Genomic DNA, 14,486 nt, shown 5'->3' on the forward strand with positions numbered 1-14,486 from the left:
GTTTACTAATTTAGCCAATAAACCATGTACAATATTGTATTTAGACATGGCTTAGTAATTTTGCCAAGTCTGTGTAATGACTGCAGTCTTGTAACCAACAAATGGAGTCAAGTATTAGTGGAATGATACATTGTTTAAAGTCACTGAAACAAACTTAGGACTTCAAAGCCGAGTTAAAAGCATTGTAATTTGTATTGTAAATGCCAAAAGACATTGCATACATACACAATACCACCATTTAGTCAGTAATGACAACCAATATAGCTGGGTGGCCATTTTGAAAATTGTATTTCTACTCTTCATGAATGGATCAAAATTATCAACTTGGGATTTTCAATTGTTGTTGTTATAGGGTTTAACGCCATTTATCAGTACAAAATAGGCTATACTTGGGGGCCAGTATTAATGGTGGAGGAAACTCCTGGAAAGAACCACCGATCCACACGAAGCTACCGGCGAGCTTTCTCACATATCCACATTGGCCGAGCCCGAGACTCGAACGATTTTCACTTCAAGACCTCTTACGATGAATGTTTGGTTCTAAACTAAAGTGAAACAGAGGAGACATCCAATATGGCTGCCTAGACAGCCATCTTCTAAATCTTTATATTCATTAATTGTGACCGCACCGGTGGCCTAGTGGTTAGAGTATCCGCCTCGCATGCGGGAGGTCGTGTGTTTGATCCCTGGCCGAGTCATACCAAATACTTACACAAATGGTACTAACAGCTACCTCGCTTGGCTTTCAGCAATAAGAATTTAGTGCTAGGACTTGTCAGCTTGGTGTGAGGATAATGTAACTAGGTGGAACATCATGCTACATGACTGGGATATGATGCCCCAGTGCTAGACTTCACTATGAATTGTCACACTGCAGACATCATAGCGTTATGACTGACAAATTGTTAAAACTATGTTTGAAATCCAAATCACACACACACTCCTTAATTGAAAGTAACATTGACTTCGGTTTACACTAAAAGATGTCTTATAATATTTAGTTGGTTATAAATAAAACTGGTGAAAATTTTAAATCCAGTATGGTTCTCAAATGATATTATCTTGGTTTCCTGTAAATAACTTTGGATCTGAAAAGCAGCAGTTGTTTGAATGACACTTGTTTTTCATCTGAATGGCAATTTGAAACAAAACTCCAACGTTACTTCCAGCATAGTCTATTTTAATATGTTTTTGTATTATAACCTCTCTGATCTTGAAAATTATTCAGGATTGTTAGACTTTCCAGAACTTCGAGCTACAAAACTGACTCTACAGATTTGTCATGAAGAGTTCAGTCATAAACACAGAAATATAATTCCAAGCTAATAATAAGTGTTACTAGTCCATGCGCTTAAAGTAAGTAACATAAAAGAGTGAAAACATCAAGCTTTGTAAAATTTAACAAATACATTATTTTCCTTGGATACAAGTAACAAATGAAAAAAAATAAACGCATGGAAGTGCGAATTAAATCAAAAAATAATCCAAGGATTAAAAAATCAAGTCCCAGTAATAAAAGTCCTGAATGAAACGGAGTTCAGTTCTTGTTTAGATCAAAATTAGTGGGCGATGCTGTCTGTTATAGCCAGCAAAGTGCTGATATTTCAACATTCTCTTGCTGAATCAAAGAACTAGTATTCCAGGTTTGAATTCAGTATAATTTCCAGTGAATTAATTTATCCAATAATTTTGTAAAAGCACTTTTGTCTTTCTGAAGTTCAAGCTTTCTTAACTCTAATTCCATTTTGTATCTTAATTTTCATTACTGATTGAAACCAAATCACTTTTCCACCAAATATTGAACCCAATTTTTTTTCTTACTTCGTTAAAGAAGCTTTGCCTCAGAAAGATTATACATTTTGTCAAGTTGAAGCGATTAATCTTTTTCCTAAACAGCTGCTGAGTGGGATTTGAAATCAAAATCTCTAAATTTGATGACATTGTAAAAAGCTTGCTGATTTCACTTAAGATTTCTAAATTGTGAAATGCCTGGGATTTAAAAATTTCCAAACACATGGGGAATATAAATTTTAAAAACAAAGTTTTCTGAAATATGTCAGTAAAGTTTGTATCCCAAGGATGAGCACCCAATTGTCTGTTATGAGCCTATGCTTTTAAAAAATGTAACAGAAATGAGTGAAAACAAAAAGCTTTGTAAAATTTAACAAATAATTTATTTCCATAGAATACAAAGTGAAAAATGAGGAAAAAGAACTTACGGTATTGCAAATTAGATCCAACACTAAACCAAGAATTAAAAACACAAGTCCTAGTAATAAAAGTCCTGAATAAAACTGAGTTCAAGTCCCAGTGATATTGAAAATGAAAGGTGATGATGGCTCTTATAGTCAGCAAAGTAATGTGTCAACAGTCTCTTGCTAAATTCCTGAAATATTCTTCCAAGTTTGAATTCAGCATAAAATCTAGTGAATGTCTTTATCCCAGAATTGTATCAGGTCACTTTAATAGTTCCAGTGAAAATAATCACTTGAATTCAATAATTTGACGAAAATAAAATTCAGCCCTCACTTGTCACAAGATAACACAACTTACAGTGTTAGATGTTAAAGCATCATCATCAGTTATTTAGTCTGTTGGACTGTTGGGGCATTGCACATAACCAAACAACCAGCTTCCTCCATTCCTCTTGATTGTACGTCCTTCTCAGTGAGTCACTCAATGTCAAGCCTGAACACTCTTCAATTATATCATCCCACCTCTTTCTTTGCCTGCCTCTCTTATTCTTCTTACTTGTACAGTGCCTTGCGGGATTGTCTTAGGAAGTCCCGATGATTGTGAGACATGCTCATACCACTGCAGTTTACGTTTTCACACCGTGATCAGGAGGTCATTGTGAGGCCCAGTGGCTTGTCTGATCCTTTGTCGTATTTCTTCATTGGTGACACAGTATATGTATGTGACACCGAAGGTCTTTCAGAAACATCTCATCTCTGTGGCCTGTATCCTTTCCTCTGAGTCAGATGTTATGGTCCATGATTCGTAGATATAGAGAAATATGGAGATCACCAGGAGTGCATACGTCTGACCCTTGAACTGAGTGCGATGTTCCTGGCGTTCTAGATGGACTTCAGTTTTATCAGCGCTGCTGTTGTCTATGCACTCCTGGAGAGTACCTCAGGCTTTAATCCTTCATATGTTACACAAATAACTGAAGATTTGGACTGGTTATAGCTTCGTACCTTTGACTATTACGTTAGTGCTGGTGTTCTTGATATTACTTGTCATCATTTTGGTCTTCTCTGCACTAATTTATATGCCATAGGCTGCAGGGGTTTTGTCGAGCTCTCTACTAAGCTAGCTAATTCTTGCTCATTTCCTGCTAGTCCATTAATGTAGTCGGCAAAACGTACGTTAGTGACTGTTCTGCCACTGATGCTGACACTCCCTTCATGCTTTTCAAGTGTGTCAGCCATGATTCTCTCCAGAAAGATGTTGAATAGTGTGGGAGAAAGCTGACAATCTTGTTTGACTCCGACTTTCATTCTGAACCAGTCGTCTATGATGGCGTTGAATCATACTGCACTGGTGGTCTTGTCATGGAGGTACTCGATTACTGTGATGAGGTTGGCATTGATGTTGTACAGTCTCATGGTCGCCCACAATTCTACCCTGTCAAATGCCTTCTTGGAATCCACAAAGACAAGGTACAGATTTTGCTGGTGCTGGAGGTACTTCTCACACAATATCATGAGGTTGAAGATCTGCTCTGTTGTGCTGCGCACTGCTCTGAAACCTTCCTGCCTATCGGTAATGATCGTTTCAGCCCGTGGTTTTAGTCTATTCAGCAGTATCCTCAGCATGACTTTTCACGTATGGCTTATAAGACTGATTGTGGTTTTGACACTGTTGTGCATGTTGCCTTTCTTGGGCAGGGTGATGACTAGTGATTGGGACCACAGCGATGACCATACTCCTGTTTGCCAGATCTTGTCGAGGATGATTTGGAGGGAGCAAGGCAGTGCTACTCGCCCAGCTTGGATCAGTTCTGCTGGGAGATCTGTTAAAGCACAACTAGTACAATTGTCAGTCTCAAGATAATAAGTTCTCTGCTTGACCTCAGGTCATATTAGCATTTTCTACAAACAACTATCACCTAATGGAACATAACTTACTAGGATGATCTTTGTTTACTTACAACACAATAACCGATTAAATTCACTTGGGGATCTCCAAATTCTTGCCCTGATAAACATTTTTATGCCTTCTTGTTTATGTGAATAAAACTTTGGTCAATGAGCTCACACACATAGAATATGATGAAGCTATTATTGGTGGTTTACCTAAAATAAATAAAAACCTTTAAAAACAAAGCCAATCAGATCAAACTGAACTCAGTATTAAACAAGGTCACGTTCAGTAAACACTGTTACATTACAATAAAATATAAATGAATTAAAAAAATTAACAAACAAGCGATTAAGCTAAACATATATATCGTAATAATAATAGTAATAAATAAGTAAATAATTAATAATAATGTATGTGTGTGATTTTGATTTTTAATGTAGCTTTAACAATTTTGCAGTCATATCACTTCGATGTCTGCAGTGTTGCAGTTTATAGTAATGTCTAGCACTGGGACATCATGCCATAGACGTGTAGCATAATATTCATAGCAGGCACAATATCTTGACACCAGGCTGAACAATCTTAACACTAACTCTTAATGCTGAGCACCTATCAAGGCAGCTGTTAGTACCGTATTTGTATTCGTCTTTGGTATAACTTGGCCAGGGTGCAAACCCACGACCTCCTGCATCCGAGGTGGATGCTCTAACCACTAGGCTAAAATAGTGGTAAATAATACTAATAATACAAATGAGTACTGTTAGATGTTATGTATAATAACTTATCAGGTATATCGCTACAGTTTCTAAAGTTTCATGGATTCATATTTCATACAACAAAATTGGCCTATTTGTAAATAGTTAATAATCTGAGATAATTTTGTACCTAAGTAGTTTAAAGTACCAAATACCTAACTCGAAATTCACATGAAGAGCCCATCTACTTTAGTAATGAGAAATTAGGAGTTTCCAAAACTGAATTATTATGAAATTTTGTAGATGAAATTTCCTTTTCAGATTTTAGCTCTGCTAGCTCCTTAGCTCTAGGCAACACACATCCCCATCCCAACACTTAAAGCTTTAGTGTTGCTATCCTGGTGTTTTCTAAAACTAAAGGTTTTTATGTATGTTTATCCCTGTCCATTATTTGATGATTGGGTATTGTATCTGAAAAAGTAAAAATACTTTGGAAAACATAATTTTGAATCTAGATTTTTCTTTGTTTTATTTTGGTTTCCTTATCTTTTGTTATATGGCTAATCTGCATAGACTTCTAGGTTCATACTCATTTTCGTTCATGCATGATCCCGTTTAGCTGGCATCCTTATCGTTTTCCCTTTTAAATCAATAAGTGATCTTTTGCCGAAAGGTCTGTTAAGTTTTGTTACTTTTGTCCCCATGATGTGTGTTTGTGGTATTGCATTTGTTGTACATTCTTTACTCTTTTGTTCTTTTAGGGGATGGGGTTGTCCAAATCAAATCTTGTCTTAGGCTTTCCCATATAGAGATACTTTTAATTTAAAAATATGTGTTGCACAGTGTTAATGCATGTGTTTTTATTATTTACATTTTTACTGTTATTATTTATTGTCCCTTCATTTTTTATTTTTCTTGTGTGCTATTTTAGCTTGGTATTCTAAGATGAATTGAAATGATTCTTTGCATATACAATTCTAAGGAGTAAACATATACAATCTAGTACTAAAATATGTTATACTAAAGAATGTGAAAAACACGAGGTCCTTCAGGTTCTTCATGGGAAAATAACAATGTCCCAGACCCAGAACCAAATAAACATGTTTAACTTGATTGATAATGATCTTAATATTGAACCCACACAAATAGGAACAAATTAAAGTGACTGGTCAAGTATACATGGAACTTGACTTTGGACATGGTAAAGTCCAAAATAAATTTAAACATAACATATATTCATGGTGAAAATATAACAAACAATACAATTTGAATATTCCACAAAATAAATCCATCATAAAGTAGGAATGAAATGCACTATAATTACATAACAGTAGTGGAGAATGGTACAATATGGGATCCATGCCATTCAACAATATATGGGCAGTTTTTGTTTGTTGTCTTTCAATGCAGATCAGACCATCTTCAGTTTTGCTTAATGTTTATGTCCCCCTTGCTTTTCAAGCCTGTTTTTGTTTAAGTTTCTTACATTCCTTTTTTATTTTTTGAGACTATGCCACAACATTGCGTGTGTGTGATTTGGATTTTTAATGTAGCTTTAAAAAAAATTCAGTCATATGGATACGATGTCTGCAGTGTGGCTGTTTATATTGATGTCTAGCACTGGGGCATCATGGCACAGACATGTAGCATGATGTCCCAACGAATCACATTATCCTCACACCATTCTGAACAGTCCTAACACTAACATCTTAATGCTGAGCGCCAAGCAAGGCAGCTGTTAGTACCATTTTAGTAAGTTTTTGGTATGACTCAGCCGTCGATCGAACCTACGACTTCCCACATCCAAGGCGGATGCTCTAACCACTAGGCCACCCTTAGTCTATCCTGAAGTAAATCTTCAGATAACAGAAGACTTGAAAACAAGTTGTCCACACACACGTTATTTTTCATTTTTATTGTAAGGTCTTTCACTACTCTTGTTCATAATACAATCATTTTCCTTTTCTATGAACTATTAGGTTTATCAACATATACATACAATTCGTGGACATAGCTGGTTTTGGGATGGGTTCTATCCCAGACTGTAATGCTGAATTTTTTTGGGTTTTTCCAGCAGGTATTGTTTGAATGATATTCTTCCTTTACACACATTCATTCCTTCATTGACTGACTTTTTGAAGGGTCATAACCTTCAAGTTATTCTCCAAGATTGTGTGATAGAAAAGCTTTATGTGGCAAATTTTGTCCTGTTCTGGTTGGCCTCTAGGTGGGTTGACACTTTTGTCATTAGCACGAAAATATCTGCCTACTTTTGTCAAATCTCTCTCTGGTCATGATTTCTGGTATATCTGGGGTCCGAAAATATATGGATGCAGTCCAGGCAATGGGGTTGTTGGATATCTGCTGCATTAACGACACAGCGATTTCATCACTCCATTGTGTAATTGGGCTTATGGCATCCTCGTCCTTTCCAGTGTGTCTAAATTTAACATATTATGTTTCAGACTTTTATCAAAAGATTGAGTAAACAACCCTCTCATTGGTTATTATAATGAAAGATGTGTAATGTTTTTACCTGTTAACCTATCAACCTTTAGTTAACATACCGGTAATGGGGTATACATCTACGAGGCACTAGGTATATTTAAGTAGTGTATTATTTGTCAAGTGTATCAAGGACTGCCACTCCGGTCTTTGACTACATAGCCACAGCAGACGCTGCACAACTACAAACCGGGACATCACTCATGGGCGCAGTTCCATCGTCTCTCGAGACTAACAGATGACAACAATACAGGACAGATTGTACATATGCCTACATCACTGGGAAGTCAACAGGTTTTGTTGACACTGCATACAAGCAGTATTGGGGTTGAAGAGTTATTTACAGGTCGATACACATACGTTGGGGGAAATTTTGAAAGACTGATTAGCTAGATAGCAAGCATGTGCAAATATTGTGGTAAACGAAGCATGAAATTGTGTGCATTCCAATCCGTCAGCCAATCCAAAACGACCTTGCTGTTGGTGACCTTGCGAGTTGATTACAAATCCTGTTATTTGAAAAAAGCGAAATTCATTCAATAACCGGAGACAACGTCTGTAATGACAACCTTATCCGAATATATGGATGCAGTCTTTGACTGCTTGAGCAGGTACTTTTATCTGACACTCTTGCATTGTTGTAAAAAACAGGCTAAAGGGGAGGAGCATTTAGATTTATCAGGTGTCACCTCGAGACCCAAAATATATGAGCACTACAACAATAACAATGTGTGACTAAAATCAGCTGACTGGAGGACGCATAGAGACATAACGGTATGTCATGTGTATAAACATTAAATTGGAGAACACGTATTTCAGCATGACGGCTGCCTACTAGGTACATAGTACAATATAGGGTTGTAAAAGGCGCCTTTGTTCATGAATATCAGTGTTAAATTACTAATGTGATACAATTTTATGCGATGTTATGGTACAAAAAGCCCCACTTATACAGTAGTTCTTGAACTCATTTTTACTTAATGGAAACAGCTTCTGTTTCTGTAATTAAACTAATATTTCTGATAACAGAAACTACCCTGTATGCATTATGCCCGGATTTTCCTGATGAATATGCTTATGTTTAAAATAATTATAATGTCTTAAAAGTGAAAAGCAATTCCCAACCCCACTAAAATAAAATTACTACATTGCATTTGCTGAGTATCCATAAATGATACATTGAATATATCACAAGTCGTTGTGTAAGGAGCAGAAATATTACTTGATAGATTTCTCATGAACATTCATACCATGCTTCTGAAACTCGGCTATTTCACTGCTGCACATGATATGGAAAAAAAAAACATGAGATGACCCAGGTGTAGGTTAAAAATTCACATCTAGGGAAAACAATTTCAAGCACAATTGATAGTTATGTCCCTTTTAGTTAGTGTCGGTAAAATTGTAATTTGTATGATTATGATGGTCATGAAGAGGACACATATTGGTATCTTTGGTGACACGTGCCAGATGTAGACTATGACGTTTTTGTGGTACTTTCACACGTGAATCATTTGAAACTCACACTTATTTACTGTACACACAAATAAAGGTCTGCCATTTTGGGGCAAATTCACAAGCGTATTAGTCACTGTGCACATGCATAAAGGTATGTCATTATTCTATTCATCTAAACCTATTCAACACTGAATTTTTTTTTTACCTTCCGCAAGTTTATTTCTAAGATACCCTCAAACCAGAACAATATACAACATTTGATACGCCATTTTAAAAAACTTGTCTTCGATGAAGCAAAAACATAAAACTACCGGACTACTCTAAGTATTTAAGGTATGACGTTAAATCTCAAACTCAAATTTAAAAAATCTTTAACACTGATTTGCAATTATAGAACAATGTCATTTTGTGTAGAAATGAGCCAGTTTAATTTAATTCAGTCTTGAAATATGCAGAGGTAAATGCCATGGACTGATTTTCTCAATTATAGTACAGTAATACTCTATTGTTTTTCCTCATAAATGCCTGTGACTCAAGTCATTTATATGAGCACAATTGAAATTATTGATGCTGACTCCAATATTGTATCACATATCATGGTTATTTTGTTCATTAGGTTTTGCCATGTTTTACCAAGAATTTCTTCCATTTGTCTAGGTAAATCAAGGGCAGTCAAGTGTAGCGACAGAATTGCCAACATCTGGACTGGTCCCTTGGGAATCTGAAGATGACAAACAAGGTAATGGTAACTACAAACGTTATTACAGGCACACATGCTGGACTCTGTAGATTTAGGCTGCAATGAATCGTAAAGGTTTGTTTATATTAGGTACATTCCTATGATAAACTGTGGGGCCCAGAGTGGCCAAGTGGTCTAAAGCACTTACCATTACGGATCATTGCCATCTCACCTTTGTCTGCGTGGGTTCGAGTCTCAGGTTTGGCCAATGTGGGTATGTGAGAATGCTTTTCACTACCTTCTTGTGAGTCAGTGATTCTTTCTGGGGTTTTCCCGGGTGTTTCCTCCGCCATTTATACTGGCCATTATGTATAGCCTATATTGTGCTAAACAGATGGCATTAAACCCAACAACAACAATAAATAATGACATACTGCTGTACACAAATAGTGTTTATTGCAAATGACCATCATATGAAATTTAAACTGATAATAAAGACATTTGTAAATGTGTTGACATCCATCATTTCGGTATTTGGTATTCCTGTTTGTATAAAAACAACTGTACTGAGAGAGAGAGAGAGAATTATACAGTACCTGGATCCTATAGTAGAATGTTGATGCATTTTAAAATAGGAAGAGATGTTACCATCCAGTTTGAAACATTGAAAATTCTATAACTTACATGATATATAGACATTTGCTTCATGTTATCAAGTATTATTTTGTAGGATCCAGGAATAGCACATTCCACTCTGTTTGTTGCATACAAAACTCTCTAAATTGTATGATAATATTATTTCTTCATAAAAAAGATAATAACCTCTATATATTTTGATTTATGTCACTGGTATCTGTAGTGACTGTACTTAGATGGGAATTAATTACTAGGTCAATATGTCCTCTAATCATCATTTCATATGCAAGTGACATTGTAGAATCATATTATAGTGATGTGTGGATTGTCGAGGGTAATATAGGCTCATGCATGCAAGCAAGGAAATGAGTGCCATAATCCCCATAGAGTATGAATTCAAACATTCTCTAACCTGTATGATAATACTGTTTGAAAGTGTGTGTGTGTGACTTGGCAATAAATGATGACAGGATTCTTCCTTGATAAATTGTCATACTGTATTTTACATTATGCCCATACCCCTGCTCTATTATCATTATATACACATCATAATGGTTGTACCAGTTAGAGAGGTGACTAATCTAATTAAACGCCAAACATGAAATAATTAGACTTGGGTAGGGAAGTGGCATATACGTAGCAACATCATGAAATAACAAGACTTGTTTAGGGAAGTGGCATGCTATACATATCAACAGCATGAAAAAAACAAGACTTAGGGAATAGTTTATTTTACATGGCAAACGACATGAAGCACCAAGACTTCTGATTTGGATAATTTAACGTAGCTTTCACAATTTTCAAAGTGACCTCATCAAAAGTCTGATCACTACCTGTGTCAGCTAAAGGAATACGTTCCTGATCAACATCATTCTCAAGAGCTTTCTTTGCCATAGCACTTGTAGCTGCGCAAGCTGGATATAAATTAGGGAATTCGTTTTCAATAAAATCGACGTTTTGATCCAAGGAAGGCTTGTCAGTTACAAATGAATTAGCCACAACCTTATATCCAGCTAAGTCGTTGACTGGATATAAATGAATGCCCCCAATGGGTAAAGTATACACTGTTCGACTGTCAAGGGTCCTTAGACTAAGTCTGATGACAAATGTACACAGTGGAAAGGAACATTAATAAAGCCGTACTCTACTCCCAGAATAAGAATTATTTCATTAGAAGAAGACTTCTCAGAAAAAGGCGAAGTACCTGACAATAAAAAACTGAGAAGCTCCTGTGTCCCTTAAAATTTTAATAGGGATGGGATTGGCTGAATCACTCAAGAGTGATATAGAACCATTAGAATGGAATGGTTCATAATTCTCCATAATAAAATAAGACTGGAGTTTATTAGACCCAACACATGTATTGCTTTCAATACATGACCGTGACCATGCCTCTAAGAAATAAGAGCATTCAGAGTAGGTCTGTCTTGATTCAGATACTTATTTTTCAATTTGTAGCAATAAGAAATAACGTGTCCTTCTTCTTACAACAAGTACACGTAGGAAGAGTCAAGAATCTTTGATCAAGCTTATCTGAAGCTTGATGTTTAGAAGTTGTGCCAGACTGAGATTTATAATGGTTTGTGTTAGGCTGAAATACTTTCCTGACAGAAGATTGCTGATTGGAAGTCTCATTTACCAAAGAAACTTTATGAGCTAATGAATACTCGTCAGCAGCACATTTAGCTGGATTTTCCAAGGTTTCAACCTTTTGTTCATCAAAACAAGTTGTAATGTTAGTATAAAATACAATTCTTAAACTCTTCAAGTAATACAAGTTGTATGAAGCTTTCATAATCTTGATTAATTTTCTTGGCTAAGCAACATCTGTAGAATAACTGCTGTTTTTCTCTTGCAAATTCGACATGAGTCTGTCCAACCTTTTTATAGTTTCTGAATTTTTGCTGATAAGCCTCAGGGACTAACTCATGACCCTTTAAGATGCATTCCTTCACCAAATCATAGTCAGCACTCTGCTGTACTGACAGTGATGCATATATATCTTGCGCTTTGCCAAAAAGCATACAGTAAAAATTTAGTCCAAATTTTTGGCCATTTCAAATTGTCAGCAACTTTTTTAAAATAAGGGAACCATTTGTCTAAATCTTCTTTTCTAAAAGAGGGCACTAACCTACTTTCCTTGTACCATCAAAACTTGAATTTGTATGTGAAATGGGAATGTGCATTTTACTTGCCAGTTCCATTTCTTTTATTCTAAATTGATGTTCCTTCTCGTCCTTCTCTCTTTGCATTTTTATTTCCATCTGTCTGTGTGTCTCTTTCTTCCTTATCTAACTGCATTTGTTCTTCATCTTTTTCTTTCAAAACTGCAGTGTTTCTCTCTCCTGTAACTTAATTTGTTCTTTCTGCAATTGCATTTATCTTTATCTTTCCTTTTCTCCATTTGTAAATGCCTTTGTTCTTTCTCTTTTGCCAATAGCAACTGCATTTGTTTTTCTTCTTTATCTTTCTGAAGGTACAGCTTCCTAAACTCCAAATTCCTTCCTGTAATTTAATTCTAAGTCTTTTACTTTATGTCAGAGTCTGCTACAGACTTATTAATCAAAACTGATGCACTTTTACCCAAAACATTCTTGTCTACACAATACTGGACCAAATATTTTCTATTCCTTGCTTCGCTAAGGAAGCATTTGCCTCATTTCTAATTGTTCTTGGGCAGGATTTGAAATAAAGATTTTGAAGACACTGTAAAAAAGCTTGCCGATTTCACGAAAAATTACAAAAATGTAAAATTATAATACTTGGGATTTAAAATAATTTCAAAACCGTGGGGAATTCAAAGTTTTCTGAAATATTTTAGCCAAAATTCATCTATCCCAGGGATGAGCACCCAATTTCTTCGTTAAGTTTCGGCTCTTACAAAACGTAACAAGAAAATAGTGAAGACAACAAGCTTTGTAAAATTTAACAACTAATTTATTTCCCTAGAAGCCAGGTGAACATTAGAAAAAATAATTAATGGTTTCAAGAATCAAATCCAAAAATAATCCAAGAATTAAAATGTAGATGTCCTAGTAATAAAATGTTATAATGAAATTGAGTTCAAATACTGTTTAAATCCATTTGGAATGCGATGACTTTGATGTGGTCAGTGTTGTACTGATGTGTCAACAGTTCTTTGTTGAACGACAGAACATAATATTCCAGTGTTTGAATTCTGTAAATTTCAATAACTGTCTTTGTCCAAGAAATTATTTAGAGCATAAGTATTTCTAGGGAAAAATAATCTCATAGAATCTAAATAATCTGAAGAAAGATTAAAAACTAAACTCAAACTGGTCACAACAAAACCATCTGAACATATGCAGGGTTAAGGCAAGAATAAATCAATATTAAATCTGGCTACTTCACAAAACAAAATGCCTGGATGAAGGTCAAGCTTCCACTAAACCACATATTGGGAATAATTGCTACATGTTATTTGTCGCATACTTCAAGTATGGCCTCAATTTTGCTTAAGAAAGAATTGTTTTAAAAGTTTGTTTACTTCAACTGATGAATCAAGGTCAGAAACTAGGCCAGCATAAGATACAAAGTTCTATTATTAGTGTTTACTAAAAACTGAACTGAATTTCTGGAAAATGAATTTCTGGAAAATGTCAAATCATGTAAATAAAATTATATTAAAATAATGGAATACAAAATAATAAAACTAACAAACGAAAAAATTAAATTAAAGCAAATACGAATTAAATCAAATGTGCATAACAATATGTTCTTTGCATTGACTGATTTCAGGCCATATCATTCCTATGGAGATTCTTCGTATGGATGATAAATCCATTCAGCTGTACAAAAAGGCTTTGCGCGATGGAAAGGAGAAGGTTTACAACCTACGAGTCATGGTGGTTGGTCAGTTTGGAGTTGGAAAGACAACATTAACCAAGCGCCTCCTTGGAAAGCAAGTTAATATATCTGAAAAAAAAAGTACAGAGGGAATCGATGTATATAAACATTGTTGCAAAATCTCTCTGGACACTGGGGAATGGATAGTAGAACATGGAGGTAGGCCGTCATTTTCCCTAATATTTACAATGAAAATACATGAGTTATAAGATTCTCCCTGGCTGAAAGTGTATGAGAAATGATGCATAGTTCCTCTTCTAGTGTACAAATATAGATCATAAACATTGACATATGGCAGGGGCCATTCTGAGTAATGATACATAATTCCTCACCTTGTGTGCATATAGAGAATTTAAAACTTGGGATAGGATTGAGGTCATTTTCGGACATAATTCCTCCACTGACCACATACATATAGCAAGGGGATGTGACTGTATTGCCCTGACCCTATAGTGAGATGTGATTGTACTGTCCCCTGATAGTAATGAGAGAATGTGACTGAATTGTCCCTGGGCTCTATAGTGAGGGATGTGACTGTATTGTCCCCTGACCCTATA

The 14,486-nt window shown here is 35.5% G+C and overlaps 1 protein-coding gene across 1 annotated transcript in view; it reads left to right on the top strand.

Annotated features, from left to right (window-relative positions):
* Nucleotides 1–3,637: 3,637 nt before the first annotated feature.
* The window catches only part of LOC149789692 (uncharacterized), a 49,665-nt gene continuing 38,816 nt past the window's right edge, over nucleotides 3,638–14,486 (top strand). Inside the window, exons 1-4 of the mRNA XM_089973094.1 lie at nucleotides 3,638–3,689; nucleotides 5,546–5,553; nucleotides 9,405–9,486; nucleotides 13,822–14,088. Of these exons, the coding sequence (XP_089829220.1) occupies nucleotides 3,638–3,689; nucleotides 5,546–5,553; nucleotides 9,405–9,486; nucleotides 13,822–14,088 (409 nt within the window). The remainder of the gene's footprint in view (nucleotides 3,690–5,545; nucleotides 5,554–9,404; nucleotides 9,487–13,821; nucleotides 14,089–14,486) is intronic.

The sequence above is a fragment of the Sinohyriopsis cumingii genome, chromosome 10, assembly GCF_028554795.1.
Source record: "Sinohyriopsis cumingii isolate HCF-2022 chromosome 10, ASM2855479v2, whole genome shotgun sequence".
Classification (NCBI taxonomy): Eukaryota; Metazoa; Mollusca; class Bivalvia; order Unionida; family Unionidae; genus Sinohyriopsis; species Sinohyriopsis cumingii.